Here is a 23,041-nt window from a genome sequence, read left to right as displayed (position 1 = left end):
CCTGTTAATGTAGAGGGAACGAAATTTCGAGAGACACGTAGCTAGGTATATGTTGTACTTTACTTTGTCTGGTGTTCTGTTGGGTGACCGAGGGCACTTGCTTGGGTCGTGTTGTTCTGTTGTCGAACCGTTCTTGACAAAGTTGCAGAACCATCGACAAGTGCTGAGATCAAAGATCGTCAGAAGAGACGAGCGAAGCTGGCCGACTAGTTGTGGCGACAAGCCTGTGGAGCTGGGATCCGTCCTCAAGAATGGGATGTGTTCCCGCGACAGAATCTGGAGCTGCATTCTCCCCATGGCCCGGGAGGTGAACCTAGAGGGACCTGGTGAACGAGCGCGCTTGGCATCCAAGCCTTGTGGAAGCAGCTCGTCTTTCCGGCGCATTGTCTAGCGACGGGGTACTGTTATGCCTGCGAGTCCACACCAAACGTCCATGCCTCTAAAAAAGGCAATCTATGTCAAGGCCAGCACGCGAGCCCGCCTGACGGGAACAACTCAAGGACGTCATCACGCGGTGGCGCCTTTCTGTCGCCACGCAAAGCGAGCCACGTCAGCCCACGAGCCCGTTGCAGCAATAGGCGCCTTCCTGTCTGGCGAGTCTTACGCATTGCGTGGCGATGTCACTCGTCCTTGGCTGCAACCACGCGCAGCTGCTCCGGAATCGATGAGAATGACGTGGCTCAGCGGCGACCCCATTGAAGGATTCTGATCTCACGGCTATCGGCGCTTCTGGTCGGACATTTTTTTACTCAAAGAATCCTCCCCGTGCAGATAAAAAAAGCCCTGCAGCGCTTCGTGAGCAGTAGACATATGTGTCAGCGAAGAGAGCTCGGCTCTTCGCGTCTCTAAGCTGTCGACCCCAGTGCAGAATTTGTAACGCCTCTGTATATATGCTGTACATAAACCTTGTTTAACTCACCGTCGTCTCGTTCGCTCGTCTATCAGCTCTGCGCTGTAGCAGTCACAAGCTGAGAAACCTACGCTAGCAAATGGCTGGTGACCTTCCCGGCGGAGTTCGAAGCAGTGGCGCCTTCGGGACCGTGTTGGCGGCGCCGCCTTTCGTAACACCGTATGTCTTTTTATCCGTGCTTAAGTCTGAGCGTCTGCCTATCCGCCTGGGCGTCCGCCCGTGCGTTCGTCTGTTCGTTCATGTCTCCATCCACCCATGCGTGCGTCTGTACTTGGGTCCATCACTTCACCCGTTTTTCCATTCATACGTCCGTCCACTCGTCTATGCCTCCGCACGCCGCGTGACCTTTAGTTTTACGTGCGCCAGCTGTATGGAAACGCGTGCATGCGCAGGCCGCAGGTCGGGGCCGGTGCTCGCTATAAATAACCGAGTGTCGGGGCGAGCTGTCCTTCGTCGGTCGGTTTGTGCGGTCGCTCCACGTCCGATGTTGCTGGTGAAAATGTATGCTAACGAATCCGCAAACACACTTACTGACGTCCCTTCCATTAGCGTCAGCCAATGTGTTGGTGAAACCGGAAGCAATTTCGAAGACACTTCGTCCATGGACAAGGCCGTGCTGAGAAGAGCTTGCGATGCAGAACGCAAATGTCGGCGTCAAGCGGAAGATCCCCAGCTTCGAGAACATGAAGCAGCTGCGAGACGTCAGCGTCGAGCGGAGGATTCCCAGCTTTGAGAACGCGAAGCTGCTGCGAAGCGTAAGCATCGGCAAGATAATCCGAACGGTGAAGCGGCGTGCAAGCGTCGACGCCGTGAGACCGATCTCGATGCCGCCCGCAAGCGCGAGTGCACCGCGATAGCGGCGTGGCGAGCCAAGGAGTACGCCACGCCCAACGCTTGCTTCAAGCGCGAATTCCTCGACAGGAGCTTAGGCCACAGCTACAAGGTGTGTGATCGACTTTGGTTCGACAACAACTTGACGCAGATCGGCAACATTCAGAATGGACTGCATGCTTCCAAAGCATCGTCATTCGCAGCATACGTGCGAGCGTGTTCACTCGTGTTCACTCATAACACACACACATGTCGCAAATTACAAACCACATTTATAGCAGTTCAACGTATATGCTCCACTCTAACCAGTGTTCCCACTAGGGAAACTGCGGTCATTTTTTTTTGCAATGGCAGACTGATGCCTGCCCTGAAGGTGCTAGGGTACCATCCAAAGCACCCGCCGATTCAGTGCACGTGGCGAGAAATACCTTCAAAAAGCAACTAAGTCAAGCTGTCTGGTGGCAGCTTTAAAATGTAGATCATTGCTTCAGCTGTACAAGTTGTAGCAATGAGAGAGTTGTTCCTGCAATGCCGTCGCAATCGTTATCAACATTTTTAGCAGTCCATCGCCTTAACCACTCGGCCACATCGCCGACGCGTTATCAACATTGTTTTCAAAATAAAACTTTCTTCTTTCGATCGGCCAACTGCTAGCTTACGCTTCTACCGTTACTTATTTTGAACACCTTCGCATAAACATTCGCCAATTGGCGATAGTTATGTAGGTTAAAAGGAGGGAAATCGTACATGAGCGTAAATATTTCTATTTGGAATCAAGCTATTCTCGCACTTCTTTATGAATTCAAAATTCATTGAGAATCAGACTTGTTCGTAGAAGCACACCCTCAGAAAAGTCAGAATTAGCGTAAATTTGTTGAGAGACAATTCTTTTGCGCAGAGCTTGCAGCACCTTTAACACTTTCAAGACAATATTCGGTCAATTCAGTAGCTCTTGAAGTGTTTCAAAGTATACAGTTTTTTAAAAATATCGTTTGGAAACAGTAGGGAATAATTAGAAATACTTTATTGTTGTGACGTTACAGGAAATAACTAATGACAGCGACTCAATAGATGTGGTGTGAACGACACACGTTTCGAAAGTTACCTGTCCTCTTTCACCCTGTCACACGTCTCACTATTCAGAAGTATAAATTTTACCAGATGCTTACTATATGTTCAAATATGCGTTAAAAATTAGAGATGGCTCCACTTCCAGTATCGTGGTTTAGGTTTAAGGCAAGATGGTAAAATAATGAAAATGAAATATGTGTTTATTTCGAGAACATCATAGTACACGAAACAACAAATTGAAGAAAACGAATAAAAATGACGTAAGATGAGGGATTTCACCCAGAATTGCTAAGTTTTAGGGGTGGAGCTCCAAAAGACTTGAGTCTGTACATGCTTGTCTCTTGGTACGTGACCGCCCAGTTCTATGACTTCCTAAGCAGGTGCGTACGAAGGACAGACAGACAGACAGGCAGACGGACAGACAGACAGACAGACAGACAGACAGACAGACAGACAGACAGACAGACAGACAGACAGACAGACAGACTGACAGACAGGAAGGCAGGCGGGCGGGCGGGCGGGCGGGCGAGCGGAGGATTCACGGTTTACTGAATAAACCCTTCGACACTTCAACCCACTCATAATCATTCACCCAGTGGATATGCCGTGATTGTTTATTTCAAAAATTTAATGATTTTATTACCCTCAACGATAATATGACCCAACAATTTCTCACAACAGATTATCAACAGAGTTTTCAAAACGTATGTTCATAAGCTGCAATACTATAGTTCTTATAATGAAATCTTTTTTACTTGACTGTCATGAAACGGCGCTTCTGGAATACAATAACAACAATGTCATCTTCGACATCTTCTCGCAGTGCAATTATTCTGCTTTCAGCAGAAATGTTCCTAAGAAGTGGTGACATTCAGAGTTCAGTATTCTTTGTTCTGCGAGTGTACTTGACTCTACGAAGGCAATAATTTAGGCGGAAAGTTATTGTGGACTAGCTAAAATAAATTTATGCGTGCCAAAATACCTATATTATTTTCGTTTCGAAAGTTACCTGTCCTCTTTCATCCCGTGACACGTCTCGCTATTCAGAAGTATTCAAAATTTTATAAGATGCGTAATACACGTTTCAATATGCGTTTAAAATTACAGGTGGCTCCACTGCCAGTATTGTGGAGTAGGTTGAAGGCAAGATGATGAAATATTGAAAATGAAATATATCATAAAATGTGTTTATTTTGAATACATCGAAGTACACGAAACAACAAATTGAAGAAAACGAAGAGAAATCGTGGAAGATGAGCGACTTCACCCGTAATTGCTAAGTTTTAGGGGCGGAGCTCCTAAAGACGTGGGTCTGTACATGCTTGTGTTTCGTTACGTGACCACCCAGTTTCATGACTTCCTAAGCAGGTACGTACGGACGGATGGACAGATAGACAGACAGACACAGAGACAGACACACAGACCGACAGTCGTATGGAGAATTTACGGTTTGCCGAATAAACCATTCGACGCTTCACCCCAACCATCATCATTAACTGTGTGGATATGCTGCGATTTTTTATTAAAACATTTTTTTGCCTAATTACCCTCAACGATGATATAACCCAACGATTTCTTCAAAACTGCTGTACCTGTGGGATTCAGTGGGCAGCCATCACGCAGTATTCAAACTGGTTCAATAAATCGTTTTATATTCTCGTTCAGTGACAAATCAATACATCTTCCTTTCTAGTGTATATCTAGACTGAAAGTGCTAAAACTCGACAAGTGAACATTTCAAAGCGCAATTCCTTTACAAAATGGAGTACAGGAAGAAGAATAATGACTCTGAGGTCACGCCCCTAAATGACTGATTATTTTTTTTCTTCATATAAACTTTAAATTTTTCTCTTCCCCAATATATTACCACCAATTTAATGACCAATATCCTGTAGTGGGTACAAGCCAAAGCAGAGGTATAAGCAAGCAAGCAAGCCATCGCGCGCAGACAAGACGAATCGTCATCTTCACCAGCTAGCGCGAGTGGCTCGCTCGACACCCGCCATCGAATGCCTGCCTCGGCTGCGTAAGCGAACGGCATCCACCTCTTACCAATCATGAGCCCAGATACTTCGACTTGCACCGAGTCTCGCCGTCTAGTCGACGTTCATGACTCCCCCTTCTCAGAGGAGTCGTCTTCTCTCAAGGAGCCCTCCTTGGTCTCAACAAATGGTATTCCAGAAGCGGCTAAAGAAGTCGTTGCCTGCCCATTCTATCAGTGTGCCCTCGAAGAAATCTTCCCCGACAACCGGGTCACTGAAGCCAAGCGAGATGATAAGGTCGACCAGCTACTCCAGTGCGGCTTCCTCTATGGCAAGGACAGCAAGCAAGCCTTACAGCACAAGCGACTACAACGCTCCGCAAGAAGCCCTCAGCTACATGGTGCTGGGGAGCAGCACAGGATGGCTGCAGACAGACAGGTACATAATGGCATGTTATTTTGTCCGTGGTTTATTTTGCAGCAATCAGTAGAAAAAGCTTCCTGCGTAAAGTATTCCTTAGTTATAGTTTCATCGATATTGGCGAATTTCGTAGCGACAAGAAAAGATGTTCATCAAAAAGTACCATGATCCTCAATGCGAAGTTAGAGCCAAAAATCAGACTTTAATAACGAATATCGCAAATAACGTGCAACTTGCACGATGTTTGTCGAATTGGAATAGGACAAATTGTGGCTCGCTATGGCGTTGTCATATAAGTGCCTTTGGATTGAATAAATGAAACATCAGGTGAAGAGCTTGTTTATTTTGACGCTTCAATTTCTTTTAGCGCCGTCAAAGCCTTTCCACCTTGACATACAGTTCTTGTGCGTAAAGGAAGGGTGCCTCAGGGTTACCGATATTTTAATAATAAGAAATCCCTGTTCTCTGAAAAACTAACGCCCTATAAATATGCGTGATTACCAAATTGCCGATGTGGTACATACGGCATACGATGACGCTGCCCACATGACTTAATAATAGAGAATCGTAGTTAGCACGCAATACCAATGGGTACTACAAATATGCATAAAAAAAGAATCCTGCCATCAATTCATTGGTTAGATTTTTACGCTCGCGCTCAAGGTCTAGTCTTAAACAAGAATATTATAGGTACTTTGGCACGCATCAATTTATTTTAGCTTGTCTACAATAACTTTCCGCCTAACTTATTGCCTTCGTAGATTCAAGTGCACTCTCAGAACAAAGATTACTGAACTCTGAAAGTCATGACATCTTAGGAACATTTCACGCTGAAAGAAGAATAATTACACTGCGACAAATGAAAGCACTTTTTGCAGAAATCGAAGATGACATTGTTGGTATTGTATTCCAGAAACACAGTTTACTGAGAGTCAAATAAGAAAGATTTCATTATAAGAACTAAAGTATAGCAGCTTACGAACAGGCGTTTTGAAAACTTTGTTGATAATTTTTGTGCTCTCAATGCAGCAAAGTGGCTCCAAACATTCGAAGACTCGAACCAGCATGAGCATCTCTCCCCTGGGTGTGGAAGACGGCACATTCGCTTTGGAGCAGCGCGGCCTCAGCGTATCACCTTTCGGGAGGGCATTTGAAGCCCGGGCTTGTTAATGGGCTCTCACACGAAGCCAACGGTTGCCGAGGATGTCCGGGATTGAGCAGCTTGGCAGCCATCGCGAAGATAGCCTTGGGACAATCTAACATGATCCCACTGCCAGTCACGTAACGGGCTATTGTGTATTTTAGCGTACTTGTATTATTGTTACTTCAATTTTTATGTATGATTGTAATATTGTTTCTTTTGTTGCAAATAAAGATGATTTCTGGTGAAGTGTGGAATCAATTGCCTGAGCACGTCTGCCACTCGCACACTGTGCGGGGGTAATTTAAGACACCTATGTGCTCTCACTGTTTCTTATTATTTTGGCCCATATTTCTAGCGGCAGGCTAGTCAGCCTTAGAACACCAGATTTAGTTCTCCCAACGGCATTGGCGATTGTTAAATTAGTTAGACTGAGCCATCGCCGGGCTAGTTCCGCCATCTATTTATCCATCGCAGGAATCGAAATCTTGTTTGCAATCTAGTTAGATATATACTATCGCCTCGATTAAAGACTTCACTTGGACTTCATCTATACAACTCACTACAATAACCGTTGTCATATTAGTTCTGTGACACGTTTTCAATATTGGGTTGCTTCCAGTGCTTTTTACTGCCAAAGTGTGAAGTGGACCGCGTCGTCAATGATGTGCCGAAGATACTGATTTAACATGAATGGTGCCAAAGAACAATATACCGAATGTTGATCTTCACTAAAGAAATTCTAGACATACGTAACCTTGTGTTTCATCAACAATTTGAAACATTTCTATGACAAAATCTCCTATTTTAACAAATAGACAAATAAATAAATTAATAAAATAGGTTAGGGTAGCCTAAAATCTGCAAAATTTTTAAATATGTAATATAATGTTTATATCACTCATTACCATTAAATGTCAATGCACAGACTTTCATTTGGCTGCAAAGTATCTGCCGCATAATTATGACCATGTTGTCGCTGTTGAAAGGGGTTTTCAATAAATAAAAATTGCACCAGATTTGCTCCTTTATATTTCTAGTCGACATGCGTAGTGTGTGCCTGCACGCGTGAGTTGTGATATCTCCAATTATAGGCACATCTGCGAAAGAATACGGCAATGATTTGATGCCGCATAATAAAGGCACTGCACAACAACTACTGCCGCAAAACGAAATAGCAGGCTCGAATACACGCAGTAAGTTTACTCACTCGTACCCTTCTAGGATCGTAGTTTTTCCTGTTGACTGCAGTTATGCACTGGCCGCGGAGCCCATCGTTTTTCATTAAAGAGGGCAATCTGCGCAATCTGAAAACACCAAATCTGCACAGTACCGCTCTGTGTTGTGCTATGCACAAACTGCAGTGCTTAGCGATTTCTTGATCTATACGTGCATTCATTACTTTCGCATCCAAAAACAGCGCACTCACACCCAGTCAGCTTCTTAAAATCGCGATCAACGTGAACAGGCGCTTTTTCGCCTTTTCGGGTTCCAGAGTCTGCTTCCTTCGATAACTAGTCGCAAGAGATTAACGCTATGGTATATTGCTACAAAATGACGTCTACATGTAAAGGATGCCGCCGAAAGCACATGCACGAGATGGGCGGTCTCTCGTCTATACGTATTTGTTTCTATTTATCCCTACTTGTAGCTTCCTTTCTCTCAATCTTTTTCTCTCATGGTCATGGAGTTTCACTCGTTTTCTTTTAATCACTTCCTTTCCCTTCTTCTGTATATGACTGGTATGCATGAGTCTCTTTCCTTCTCCACATCATCTTCTCCAAACACTCCTCATCACCCAAAGTTGCTGTTCCATCCCTTAGACAGGCCATGGTAACGCGAACCCGTTACAAGTAACGGCATCACCGGTAACGCGTTACCTTTAGTGGCAAGTCTTCTTGGATTGTGGGCCATGCCGTCCTTCGTGTGTATGTATGTAGCCACCATTCTTACACCATGGCAGCCGCATTAATTTTATGACATCCTCAATATGTGGCATTGGGTTTATATGGCCTTAGGAATATTTTAAGTAGATGGCATTAGCGCTTTCGACACCATATCCACGGGGATATGCTGTCGAAGTGAGTGAATTGTTAGTGGGGCGAGGCGTCCGTCCGTACGTTCGTGTGGCCATTCGTCCGAGCTTCCATCCGTCCGTCACTTCGTGCTTCCGTCAGTTCGTCCATGCGTCCGTGCTTCTGTCCAGCCATGCTTCCATCCCTCTGTCATGCGTCATTGCTTCTTTCAAACCATACGTCCATCTGTCTGTCCGTCCGTCTGCTCCACAATCCGCCCGTCTGTGCCACCGTTCGTGTGTGCGTCCTTGCCTCAATCTGTCCATCTGTTGTCAATCTGTCCGTCCATCCATGTTTAAGTCCATGCATCTGTCCATCCGTTTGCGCGTCCGTCTGTCTGTATGTTCATTCATGCTTCCATCCGTGCGTCCCTCTGCTTCTATAGGTCCTTGTGTCCGTCCATCTGTCTGTCCCTTCGTGCCTTCATCCATCCGTGCGTGCGTCTGTCCATGTGTCCATAAGCCCGTTCATTCTTCCACCTTTCCGATCGTCCGCGCGTCCATGCCTCTGTTCTTCCGTCCACCCGGACGCATGGACGGACGGACGGACGGCCGCTTCACCCAACTCATCATCATTCACTCCGTGGAAATGCAATGATTTTTTCGGCAACTTCGTAGAGTAGATGTGATAATCTGGATTTGCAAGGGGTAACGTACTTACGTTAACTTATTTCGTTAACGTGAGGTGTCACGTTTATCATTACTTTTGATTTCAATGATTCCCTGCGCTTTGCACAAAACTCCTTTGCCTCCTAGGTGCCACTTTCTTTAAACTCGTGCCAGAAGTTTTTGTTTTTTATTTTCTTTTTTTGCAAAGGTGGACTATTTGTGGCCTTTCAGGTGCTAGGGTACCTTCCAAAGCGCCTGCCGATTCAGTGCACGTGGCGACGAATTTTCTTAAGAGGAAACTAAGGTCAGCTGTCCGATAGGAGCTTTGAATTGCAGACTATTGCTTCAGCTGTACAAGTTGTAGCAATAAGAAAGTTCTCCCTGCAACGCCTTAGCACTCGCTATCAACATTGTTTTCAAAATTAAACTTTCTTTCTTCGATCAGCCAACTGCAGGCTTACGCTTCTACAGTTACTTGTTATTTTATCCAGCAATACTAACCTTCAACACCTTCGTATAAACATTCACCAATCTGCGGTATTTGTGCGGGTTAAAAAGAGGGAAATCGTACCTGAGCGTAAATATTTCTCTTTAGAATCAAGCCATTCACGAACGTCTTTATGTATTCGAAACTCATTGAGAATTGGTCTTGTTGGTAGAAGCACACCCTCAAGAAAAGTCAGAACTAGCGTAAATTTTTTGAGAGATAAATTCTTTGCGGAAGAGCGTGCAAAACCTTGAACATTTTCAAGACAATCGTCGGTCAATTCAGCAGCTCTTGCAGTGTTTTAAAGTATAGGGCTTTTCAGAAAATAGCGTTTAAAAACAGTGGGGAATAATTAGAACTTATAACCTGTTGCGAAGAGTCAGGAAATAGAGCGGATGACAACGTCTCGATTGATAGGGCGTGGACGACACACGTTTCAAAAGTTGCCTGTCCTCTTTCCCTCCCTGACACGTCTCACTATTTAGAAGTATTGAAACTTTTATCATTATATACATCAATATGTGTTAGAATTTATTGATGGCTCCTCTGCCAGTATCGTGAAGTAGGTTGAAGGGAAGATGGTAAATTATTCAAAATGAAATTAATAATAAAAATTACGTTTATTCCGATAACTTCGAGATACAGGAAACAAAAAAATGAAGAAGACGAAGAACAATTATGGAAGATGAGCAATTTCAGAGAGACGCGAGGTGTTCCCCAAGAAGCGCTTTTCTCCCCGCTTCTATTTAGTATCTTGCTGAGCTCCATTCCTCGTCATCAAAAAGTGAACACGTATGTCTGCGCGGATGACATATTACTCTTTGCATCTGCGAATGACATACAGCGACTTTATACCGTCTTAGAAAAATACTTATCTAATTTGGAGGCTTGGCTAAACAGCATCTGTTTAACTCTTATTGTACAGATATGTGCAGTTCTAGCGTTCTCCCCGCAAGAAAATATAAGTATATCACTGTCATTTCACCAAGCAGATATTCCCCAAGTGCAAACACTTAAGTACTTCGGAATCATCTATGATGGAAAGCTCCACTGCACGATTCATATTTAACATAAAGCGACCGAAGCGTCACGTGCGTCGGGCTTACTTAGAAGGATTAGTAACAGTCGATGGGGCATGCGGACAGACGCCTTAATAATGATTTACCGGATTTACATACGCCGTACACTGTAGTTCGGGTGGGCCTTTTTCTCTGGCGTAGTAGCATGGAACCTGCGTTTCTTTATTCTAATTGAGCGCCAAGCAGTTCGATGGTGTCGTGTGTTACCCAAATTTGTACGAAACTCTGTTCTATACAAGTAATCACAAATTCCTTCTTTACATGTTAGATAAAAATTATTAATGATTCAAACATTCTTAAGAGTCTATGACTCGTCGATAAGACGAAAAGATTATATATTTATCAGTAATCCAGCTCTGTTTTTATTAAAACATGGCCTCGCTTTCATACCCCTCAGGTAATCGTTACCCAGAAGCTGATGGACCCATTGCAGATAAGACTTAATGATACAGTGCCTACGAGTGGCAGGTTCAGTGAATTAGCCATATCATATGATGATGTATTTCCTAACCATGCGAAATTACTACCTAGTAATCTTCTGAACGGCATTTTTCAAGATCACCCGATTCAAATTGATGCTATGGTTGGGATAGCAACTGATGCTTTGCAGTGTGAAAAAAAGGCTTGGGTGGGAATTTTTTCTACACAAATACACCGGTCGTTTTAAGCTAGGCATCCTAATTACACCCAAATAATTTAGGCCGAGTTCTTAGTTGTTATATTAGCCCTACGTAAAATTTATTTAACCATTACTTCTTAGGCTATAGTTACAGATTTATTGTCGTTGTGCTCGGCACTAACTCCTTCAACAGATTACGGCATTATAAAATAATTGAAATCACTTGTTTCTAATCATTTGCGAAACCTGCGAATATTTTGGGTGCCGGGACACAGTAATTGTACTAATATAAGTTGCGGACTCTCTGGCGAAAGTTTCTCTGGGAGGTCTAGTACACTCTCTCCTTCCTGTTACTCCGTTTGTTGCTGCGGCAAGGTTCAGAAAGTATGCATGATCTGCGTTTACTCCAAGCCTCCATTCATCACCGGACTTTCTGCACCTACAGTACCTTTGGAGCAGGAAATGGTGTGCAGCAAGACGAGCTGAACTTGCAATAACCAGAATGCATTGTATAAATTCAACTCGTAAATATATACATGCACAGAGTGGGTTTGGCAGTCTCGCCTTATTGCTCCTATTGCAATGACCTCGAAGATATCAAACATTTCTTATTGAGATGGCGTTGTTTTTTCTTACACAGAAAACGTATCGAAATTACATTGCGGCAAAGTGGTCGACCAGTTGCGTCGGCCGTTCAGCATTCATTTGCGACCTTTGCGCTGGGGCACTCGGACAGGAATATTTTCAAAGCGGCCGAAAAGTATAAATGTGACTCGAATAGATTTGGTAGGTGTGTCTAACTACTAACAATTTTTTTATTAAGCCTTCCGAGTCAAAAGATTTTCAGTCTCTGGGATTTTACATAGAATAGTGCGACCTAAAATTACAATTATTCGCTTTGGATGCTCAACGCTCCTTCGAGAAAGGCCCTCGGGCAAAGGCCATCTCCATTGGCGTCCCGAATGAAGGTCTTGTCACTACAGCCTGCAATATGTCACAACTCTCTGGTACATTTCCTGTAATAAAATGTTTCCTACCACCACAATCCATCCGTCCTTTCATCTGTCTATCTGTTCAGGCTTCCATCCATCTGTCATGTGTCCGTGCATCTGTCCATTCGTGTGTCTGTCTCTCCGTCCATCTGCCCGTCTGCCCATCTGTGCCTCCGTTTGTACGTGTGTCCTTGCTTCTATCCGTCCCCCTGTCTGCCCGTGTGCGTTTTTTATCCTCGCTTAAGTTTGAGCATCTGTCCATCCGTCTGTGCGTCCATCCGTCTGTCTGTCCATCCATATGCTTTCAGCCGAGCGTCATCCGTCCGTCCATGAGTTCATCCGTGCGCCCGTCCATTGGTTCGTCGGTTCGTTCGTGTCTCCGTCCATCCAAGCTTGCTTCAGTGCATGGGCCTATCAGTCCGTCCGTTCTTCAATCCGTCCATTCATCCGCTCGTCTATTCCTCTGTTAATCAGTCCACCCGGACGCAAGAAGGGATGGACAAACGCTTCACCCCATTCGTCAACATTCACTCCGTGAAAATACCATAATATTTTTGGTAACTTAGTGGCGTAAATATGAGTATTCAGGAACTGCAACGGGTAACGTACTTACGTTAACATATTTCGCTAACGTGACGTGTAAAGTTTATTGTTACTTTTTATTTCAATGATACCGAGCACCTTGCACAAACCTCCTTTGTCTCATAGGTGCCACTTTTCGACAACTCCTGCCGGTGGTTCTTAGATTTTTCAACGGCAGCCTTCTGCTAGCTCTCAGGGTGTTAGGGTACCATCCGAAGCGCCCGCTGATTCAGTGCACGTGGCGACGAATAAAGTCAAAAGGCAACCAAGGCAAGCTGTCCCATGGAAGCATTGAAATGTACACGATTGCTTCAGCTGTACAAGCTGTAGCAATAAGAGAGTTCTCCCTGCAATTCCGTAGCACTTGTTATCAACACTTTTTTCAAAATAAAAGTTTCTTCTTCTGATCAGCCAACTGCAGACTTACGCTTCTACAGTTTTTTATTATTTTATTTAGCAATGCTAACCTTCAACACCTTCGTGTAAGCATTCGGGAATCTGCGGTAGTTGTGCGGGTTGAAAGGAGGGAAATCGTGCCTGAGCGTAAATGTTTCTCTTTAAAATTAAGCCGTTAACGAACGTCTTTAAGAATTCGAAATTCATAAAGAATCCATCTTGTTGGTAGAACCACACCCTCAAAAAAGTCAGAACTAGCGTAAATTTGTTGAGAGATGATTTCTTTGCGGAAGAGCGTGCAACACCTTGAACACTTTCAAGACAATCGTTGGTCAATTCAGCAGCTCTAGCAGTGTTTCAAAGTATACAGCTTTTCAGAAAAAAAAAGCGTTTGGAAACAGTGGGGAATAATTAGAAATACTTGAGTGTTAGGACGTTACAGCAAATTCACCATATGACAACGACTCGATAGATACGGCGTGGACGACACACGTTTCGAAAGTTACCTGTCCTCTTTCACCCCGTGACACGTCTCGCTATTCAGAAGTATTGAAAATTTTATAAGATGCCTAATACACGTTTCAATATGCGTTTAAAAATTAGACTTGGCTCCACTGCTTGTATTGTGGGGTAGGTTGCAGGCAAGATGATTAAATATTGAACATTAAATATATCATAAATATTGCGTTTATTCGGAATACATCAAAGTACACGAAACAACAAATTGAAGAAAACGAAGAGAAATTGTGGAAGATGAGCAATTTCACCCGTAACTGCCAAGTTTTAGGGGCGGAGCTCCTAAAGACGTGGGTCTGTACATGCTTGTGTTTTGTTACGTGACCGCCAAGTTTTATGACTTCCTAAGCAGGTGCGTACGGACGGATGGACAGACAGACAGACAGACACAGAGACAGACACACACACAGACTGACAGTCGAATAGAGGATTCACATTTTACCAAATAAACCCTTCGACGCTTCACCCCAATCATCATCATTCACTCTGTGGATATGCTATAATTTTTTATTAAAACATTTTTTTGTTTATTACCCGCAACGTTTATATGACCGAACGATTTCTTCAAAACTGCTGTACCTGTGGGATTCAGTGGGCAGCCGTCACACAGTATTCAAACTGGTTCAATAAATTGTTTTATATTCTCGTTCAGTGACAAATGAATACATCTTCCATTCTAGTGTTTCTCTAGACTGAAAGTGCTCAAACTCGACAAGTGAATATTTCAAAGCGCATTCCCTTTACAAAATGGAGTACTGGAAGAAGAAAAATGACTCTGAGGTCACGCCCCTAAATGATTGATTATTTAAATTTTCTTCATATAAACTTTAAATTTTTCTCTTCCTCAATATATTACCGCCGATTTAATGACCAATATCCTGTAGTGGGTACAAGTCAAAGCAGAGGTATAAGCTAGCAAGCAAGCAAGCCACCGCGCGCAGACAAGACGAATCGTCATCTTCACCTGCTAGCGCGAGTGGCTCGCTCGACACCCGCCATCGAATGCCTGCCTCGGCTGCGTAAGCGAACGGCATCCACCTCTTACCAATCATGAGCCCAGATACTTCGACTTGCACCGAGTCTCGCCGTCTAGTCGACGTTCATGACACCCCTTCTCAGAGGAGTCGCCTTCTCTCAAGGAGCCCTCCTTGGTCTCAACAAATAGTATTCCAGAAGCGGCTAAAGACGTGGTTGCCTGCCCATTCAATCAGTGTGCCCTCGAAGACGTCTTCCCCGACACCCGGTACACTGAAGCCAAGCGAGGTGATAAGGCCGACCAACTACACCAGTGCGGCTTCCTCTATGGCAAGGGCAGCAAGCAAGCCTTACAGCACAAGCGACTACAACGCTCCGCAAGAAGCCCTCAGCCACATGGTGCTGGGGAGCAGCACAGGATGGCTGCAGACAGACAGGTATATAATGGCATGTTATTTTGTCCGTGGTTTATTTTGCAGCAATCAGTAGAAAAAGCTTCCTGCGTAAAGTCTTCCTGAGTTATAGTTTCATCGATATTGGCAAATTTCGTAGCGACAAGAAAAGATGTTCATCAAAAAGTACCATGATCCGCAATTCGAAGTTAGAGCCAAAAATCAGACTTTTATAACAAATAGTGCAAATAACGTGCAACTTGCACGATGTTTGTCGAATTGGAAAAGGACAAATTGTGGCTCTCTATGGCGTTGTCATATAAGTGCCTTTGGATTGAATAAATGAAACATTAGGTGAAGAGCTTGTTTATTTTGACGCTTCAATTTCTTTTAGCGCCGTCAAAGCCTTTCCACCTTGACATACAGTTCTTGTGCGTAAAGGAAGGATGCCTCAGGGTTACTGATTTTTTAATAATAAGAAATCCCTGTTCTCTGAAAAACTAACGCCCTATAAATATGCGTGATTACCAAATTGCCGATGTGGTACATACGGCATACGATGACGCTGCCCACATGGCTTAATAATAGAGAATCGTAGTTAGCACGCAATACCAATGGGTACTACAAATATGCATAAAAAAGAATCCTGCCGTCAATTCATTGGTTAGATTTTTACGCTCGCGCTCAAGGTCTAGTCTTAAACAAGAATATTATAGGTATTTTGGCACGCATAAATTTATTTTAGCTCGTCTACAATAACTTTCCGCCTAACCTTTTGCCTTCGTAGATTCAAGTGCACTCTCAGAACAAAGATTACTGAACTCTGAAAGTCATGACATCTTAGGAACATTTCACGCTGAAAGCAGAGTAATTACACTGCGACAAATGAAAGCACTTTTTGCAGAAATCGAAGATGACATTCTTGGTATTGTATTCCAGAAACACAGTTTACTGAGAGTCAAGTAAGAAAGATTTTATTATAAGAACTATAGTATAGCAGCTTACGAACAGGCGTTTTGAAAACATTGTTGATAATTTTTGTGCTCTAAATACAGCAAAGTGGCTCCAAACATTCGAAGACTCGAACCAGCATGAGCATCTCTCCTCTGGGTGTGGAAGACGGCACATTCGCTTTGGAGCAGCGCGGCCTCAGCGTATCGCCTTTCGGGTGGGCATTTGAAGCCCGGGCTTGTTAATGGGCTCTCACACGAAGCCAACGGTTGCCGAGGATGTCCGGGATTGAGCAGCTTGGCAGCCATCGCGAAGATAGCCTTGGGACAATCTAACATGATCCCACTGCCAGTCACGTAACGGGCTATTGTGTATTTTAGCGTACTTGTATTATTGTTACTTCAATTTTTATGTATGATTGTAATATTGTTTCTTTTGTTGCAAATAAAGATAATTTCTGGTGAAGTCTGGAATCAATTTCGTGAGCACGTCTGCAACTCGCACACTCTGCGGGGGTAATTTAAGCAAGCTATGTGCTCTCACTGTTTCTCATTATTTTGGCCCATATTTCTAGCGGCAGGCTAGTCAGCCTTAGAACACCAGATTTAGTTCTCCCAACGGCATTGGCGATTGTTAAATTAGTTAGACTGAGCCATCGCCGGGATAGTTCCGCCATCTATTCATCCATCGCAGGAATCAAAATCTTGTTTGCAATCTAGTGAGATATATACTATCGCCTCGATTAAAGACTTCACTTGGACTTCATCTATACATACAACTCACTACAATAACCATTGTCATATTGGTTCGGTGACACGTTTTCAATATTGGGTTGCTTCCAGTGCTTTTTACTGCCAAAGTGTGAAGTGGACCGCGTCGTCAATGACGTGCCGAATAAACTGATTTAACATGAATGGTGCCAAAGAACAATATACCGAATGTACAGCTGATCTTCACTAAAGAAATTCTAGACATACGTAACTTTGCGTTTGACCAATGATTTGAAACATTTCTATGACAAAATCTCCTATTTTAACAAATCGACAAATAAATAAATTAATAAAATAGGTTAGGGTAGCCTAATGTCTGCAAAATTTTTAAATAGGTAATATAATGTTTATATCACTCATTACAATCAAATGTCAATGCACAGACTTTCATTTGGCTACAAAGAATCTGCCGCATAATTATGACCATGTTGTCGCTGTTGAAAGGGGTTTTCAATGAATAAAAATTGCATCAGATGTGCCCCTTTCTATTTGTAGTCGATATGCGTAGTGTGTACTTGCACGCGTGAGTTGTGATCTCTAATTATAGGCACATCTGCGAAGGAATACGGCAATGATTTGATGCCGCATACTAAAGGCACTACACACCAACTACTGCCGCAAAACGAAATAGCAGGCTCGAATACACGCAGTAAGTTTACTCACTCGTACCCTTCTGGGATCGTAGTTTTTCCTGTTGACTGCAGTTATGCACTGGCGGCGGAGCCCATCGTTTTTCATTACGGAGGGCAATCTGCGCAATCTGAAAACACCACACCTGCACAGTACCGTTCTCTGTTGCACTATGCACGAACAGTGCTGAGAAATTTCTTGCTCTAAGTGCATTCGTTGCTTTCCAATATGAAAACGCCGCAGTGACGCCCAGTCTACTTCTTGTAAAGGGGAGTGGCATGAACAGCCACTTTCTCGCATTTAAGGGTTCCAGAGATGCCACTTCACTCGATAAATAGGCGCAATAGATACACGCCTTGGTATTTTACCACAAAAGGACGTCTACATGTGAAGGATTCCATCGGAAGCCTCTGTACGAGATAAACGTGCCCTCGTCTACTTGTATTTTTTTCTCTTTATCGCTACATGTAACTTCCCTTCTCTCACTCTCTCTTTCTCTCTTGGTCTTTGATTTTATCTCGTTTTGTTTTTCATCACTTCCTTTCCCTCCCTCTGCGTATGACTCCTATGCATCAGTCTCGTCCTGGACATCTTCATCTCCCAACTACCTTCATCAACCTAACTTCCCTTCCTCTTCCCGAGACATTCCATGATGGTGGCCACGCATTACAATAAACTGCATCACCAGTAACGCGTTACTTTTAGGGGCGACGCTCCTTAAGCCGTGGGTAGTTTCGTATGTATGTATGTAGCCACGTAAAGTTTATGATTTACTCAATAGATGGCGTTATGTGTAAATGTACTTGGGAATATTACAACTAGATGGCATTAGTGGTTTTCACAAAGCATATCCACCAAGTGCATGATGATCAGTGGGGCGAAGCGTGCGTCCGTTCGTCTGTGTGTCTAACCCTTAATGCGTTCATCCGTTCTCCCGTCTGTCCAATTGCCCGTGCGTACTTCCATCCGCGGCACCCCTAACGCTTAGCTATATGCGTCGTACACGCTTTCGGATTTATGGGCTGCACTGGCGAAAATGCGACGGGGCGCGGCACAGGGCGAGATGGCATCACAGTGTCGCTCCTGGCTAACGTTCCCAATTACGGACACCTCTCGCTACTCCACCTTATAAATTCAATATGGGATGACTCCCCGCCCCTTCGGAATGGACAAGATTCATCGTTACATTTATATACAAATCGGCCAAACTGGACAGTATCGAGGCATTGACACCCATCTCACCAATCTCCTGTGCCGGAAAGCTTGTGGAAGCCATGGTACGCCAACGTCTTTCCGTCCATCTATAGAACAAGGGGACATCTGCTGATTCGATGTTTGCCTTTCGCCCGCATCTGTCAGCGTAGGACGTCCTGCTCAAGCTTCAACACGACATTATAAAACTGACCACTATGCACTGTAACGATAAAGCCATGCTCGCTCTCGATCTTAGAGGAGCGTTTCGTAACGTCAAATGCAGTAGTATTCCTTCTAGACAGCGAAATTCGGTCACAACGCTTTCTACCTACGAGCCTTTCTATCTAACCCTGCCGATTTCATCCGCCTTATTTCCGTAGAACATGGCCCGTACCTGGTAAGCACACGGGTAAACCCGAAGGAGCCGTTCTGCCTCCCTTACTCTTCAACGTGACCATAAAAACTTCCCCTCTCTTCTGCGCGAGGTGGACGGAATACACCATGGACTATGAGCCGACGATATAGGAATTCGGACTAACACCGGCTCCCTAGCGCAAATCGAAGAGCGCCCACAAAAGGCTGCCCTTCTGGTGATCACGTACCCGATTCGTGTGGCCTAGAGAGCTCTCAAGCTAAATGGACTATTCTCTCGCTATCCCACTTACCTACACCCCCGGCTTTGCTTCCATCTGGTCCGGCCTCATTTATCGAAAAAATTCAGATTCTTGGGCTTCATATAACCTAGTCTTTGGATCCCTAGAGCACAAATAGCAAGCCTCAAATGTACCAGCGAACAAGTGAGCCGTATTATACGGCGGGTATTTACCAAGCTCGGCGGCTTCCGCTGAACCCAGTCCATGCGCCTGGCCCATGCGTTTTTGCTCTGTCATGTCCTGGATGCCTCACCTTATCATCTCCTGCGTCGTCAAAACGTGCACCAGCCGTACATCCTCCTTCATTTAGCATACAAACGAGCACCCAACCTTCCCATTGCCACGTCCGATGGCCGATTCACGGAACTGGGGGTTCATAACTTTTTTATAGAGCTGCGAAGAGCTTATCACGTTAGCCAAATTATTCATCTCTCACAGACGCCCTCAGCTCACCGTCTGCTACACAGGCATGGTCTCAATGCGATTTCTGACGCAGACACTCCGATGCCCATACCGGAACTCTGGTGTCAAAAGCTATCGGTGGAACCGCTACCCCACAACATGTACCCTTACCTACATACCGACCACAGATCACCATGTTCCACAGCCCTACAGGTGCGACACTCCAATAACCCAGACGTTCTCAAAGTTGACATCTCGCCCCTTTTCCCCTCAGGTCACTTTACGGCCTCCGTGATCACAGAGGGAAAAGACGTCGATGGCCTCTTATTTAGAACCAACACTGTCACGCAAGCTGAGGATTTTGTCATTGTTATGGTCGCCTCGCATCCCACTTCACTTAAATTCAGAGTTTCATAGCCCCACTAGAGGCTCACCTACTTTGGGCAGTCTCTTGACTTTTAACCCTCACCCCATTTGTATAGTATGGCACCCACGCCACTCGGCCTCCTCGATATGAGGCATTGAATGCCACTTCCTGCGCTTCTCTCCCCCGGACCGTTCCTCTCCTTATCCCGATTCGGCATCTGGCATTACCATCCTGAAGCGCTTCAGCGAAATGCTAGGCTATCACCAGGCTTCCCACCACCTCTACCCGGAACCCTCACGTGGTCTGAAGAAAGCGGAAGAGTGAATACTACGCGCCTCCAGACGAACACCTATCTAAGTCCGGCGTTCGTCAAGCATATTTTGCCGGAAATCAGTGGCACCTGCTCAACTTCCCTAGTTCTGGCCGCCACCTAACATGTCGTCTCTTCCTGCCCCACCAACCCCCTTGCTTTTTCATCTCCTTACCGCATCCAAATTAGAAAGGCTTGGGAGGAGTACGTTCTCGGCTACTACGCTTTGGATGCTCAACGCTCCTTTGAAAAAGGCCTTCGGGCAAAGGCCAACTCCATTGGCGTCCCGGAATAAGGTCTTGTCCCTACAGCCTGCAATATGTCACAACTCTCCGTTACATTTCCTGTAATAAAATGTTTCATACCACCACAACAATCCATCCGTCCTTTCATCTGTCCATCCGTTCAGGCTTCCATCCATCTGTCATGTGTCCGTGCATCTGTCCGTCCGTGTGTCTGTCTCTCCGTCCATCTGCCCGTCTGCCCATCTGTGCCTCCGTTTGTACGTGTGTCCTTGCTTCTGTCCGTCCCCCCGTCTGCCCGTGTGTTTTTTTATCCTCGCTTAAGTTTGAGCATCTGTCCATCCGTCTGTGCGTCCGTCCGCCTGTGTTTCCATCCATATGTTTTCACCCGAGCGTCATCCGTCCGTCCATGAGTTCATCCGTGCGTCCGTCCTTTGGTTCGTCAGTTCGTTCGTGTCTCCTTCCATCCATGCTTGCTTCAGTACATGGGTCTATCAGTCCGTCCGTTCTTCAATCGGTCCATCCATCCGCTCGTCTATTTCTCTGTTAATCAGTCCACCCGGACGCATGAAGGGATGGAAAAACGCTTCACCCCATTCGTCAACATTCACTTCGTGAAAATACCATAATTTTTTCGGTAACTTAGTGGCGTAAATATGAGTATTCAGGAACTGCAGCGGGTAACGTACTTACCTTAACATATTTCGCTAACGTGACGTGTAAAGTGTATTGTTACTTTTTATTTCAATGACACCGAGCACCTTGCACAAACCTCCTTTGTCTCATAGGTGCCACTTTTCGACAACTTCTGCTTGCGGTTCTTAGATTTTTCAACGGCAGCCTGCTGCTAGCTCTCGGGGTGTTAGGGTACCATCCGAAGCGCCCGCTGATTCAGTGCACGTGGTGACGAATACCGTCAAAAGGCAACCAAGGCAAGCTGTCCCATGCAAGCTTTGAAATGTACACGGTTGCTTCAGCTGTACAAGCTGCAGCAATAAGAGAGTTCTCCCTGCAATTCCGTAGCACTTGTTATCAACGTTGTTTTCAAAATAAAAGTTTCTTCGTCCGATCAGCCAACTGCAGGTTTACGCTTCTACAGTTTTTTATTAATTTATCTAGCAATGCTAACCTTCAACACCTTCGCGTAAGCATTGACGAATCTGTGGTTGTTGTGCGGGTTAAAAGGAGGGAAATCGTTCCCGAGCGTAAATGTTTCTCTTTAGAATCAAGCCGTTAACGAACGTCTTTAGGAATTCGAAATTCATTAGGAATCCATCTTGTTGGTAGAAGCACACCCTCAGAAAATTCAGAACTAGCGTAAATTTGTTGAGAGATGATTTCTTTGCGGAAGAGCTTGCAACACCTTGAACACTTTCAAGACAATTGTTGGTCAATTCAGCAGCTCTTGCAGTGTTTCAAAGTATACAGCTTTTCAGAAAAAAAGCGTTTGGAAACAGTGGGGAATAATTAAAAATACTTGAGTGTTGGGACGTTACAGCACATACACCAAATGACAACGACTCGATAGATACGGCGTGTACGACACACGTTTCGAAAGTTACCTGTCCTCTTTCACCCCGTGACACGTCTCGCTATTCAGAAGTATTGAAAGTTTTATAAGATGCCTAATACACGTTTCAATATGCGTTTAAAAATTAGACGTGGCTCCACTGCCTGTATTGTGGGGTAGGTTGCGGGCAAGATGATTAAATATTGAAAATTAAATCTATCATAAAAATTGCGTTTATTCGGAATACATCGAAGTACACGAAACAACAAATGCAAGAAAACGAAGAGAAATTGTGGAAGATGAGCAATTTAACCCGTGACTGCCACGTTTTAGGGGCGGAGCTTCTAAAGACGTGGGTCTGTACATGCTTGTGTTTTGTTACGTGACCGCCAAGTTTTATGACTTCCTAAGCAGGTGCGTACGGACGGATGGACAGATAGACAGACAGACACAGAGACAGACACACACACAGACTGACAGTCGAATGGAGGATTCACAGTTTACCGAATAAATCCTTCGACGCTTCACCACAATCATCATCATTCACTGTGTGGATATGCTATGATTTTTTATTAAAACAATTTTTTGTTTATTACCCTCTACGATGATATGACCCAACGATTTCTTCAAAACTGCTGTACCTGTGGGATTCAGTGGGCAGCCGTCACACAGTATTCAAACTGGTTCAATAAATTGTTTTATATTCTCGTTCAGTGACAAATGAATACATCTTCCATTCTAGTGTTTCTCTAGACTGAAAGTGCTAAAACTAGACAAGTGAATATTTCAAAGCGCATTTCCTTTAAAAAATCGAGTACTGGAAGAAGAAAAATGACTCTGAGGTCACGCCCCTAAATGACTGATTATTTAATTGTTCTTCATATAAACTTTAAATTTTTCTCTGCCCCATTATATTACCGCCGATTTAATGGCCAA

The 23,041-nt window shown here is 44.5% G+C and overlaps 2 protein-coding genes across 2 annotated transcripts; both read left to right on the top strand.

Moving 5' to 3' along the window:
* Positions 1-4,733: 4,733 nt before the first annotated feature.
* Positions 4,734-6,574, top strand: LOC142777412 (uncharacterized). Its single transcript, XM_075881767.1, has 2 exons — positions 4,734-5,232; positions 6,244-6,574. The coding sequence occupies exons 1-2, from the start codon at positions 4,870-4,872 to the stop codon at positions 6,382-6,384; spliced, it is 504 nt and encodes a 167-aa protein (XP_075737882.1). The 5' UTR covers positions 4,734-4,869; the 3' UTR covers positions 6,385-6,574.
* Positions 6,575-14,608: 8,034 nt separating this feature from the next.
* Positions 14,609-16,492, top strand: LOC142777411 (uncharacterized). The gene is made up of 2 exons (XM_075881766.1): positions 14,609-15,121; positions 16,132-16,492. Exons 1-2 carry the CDS (start codon positions 14,760-14,762, stop codon positions 16,169-16,171), a joined length of 402 nt encoding a protein of 133 aa, XP_075737881.1. The 5' UTR covers positions 14,609-14,759; the 3' UTR covers positions 16,172-16,492.
* The last annotated feature ends 6,549 nt before the right edge of the window (positions 16,493-23,041 follow it).

The sequence above is a fragment of the Rhipicephalus microplus genome, chromosome X, assembly GCF_043290135.1.
Source record: "Rhipicephalus microplus isolate Deutch F79 chromosome X, USDA_Rmic, whole genome shotgun sequence".
Taxonomy (NCBI): Eukaryota; Metazoa; Arthropoda; class Arachnida; order Ixodida; family Ixodidae; genus Rhipicephalus; species Rhipicephalus microplus.
The sequence above is the reverse complement of the archived record's forward strand: the minus strand, read 5'-3'. Positions and strand labels throughout refer to the sequence as shown.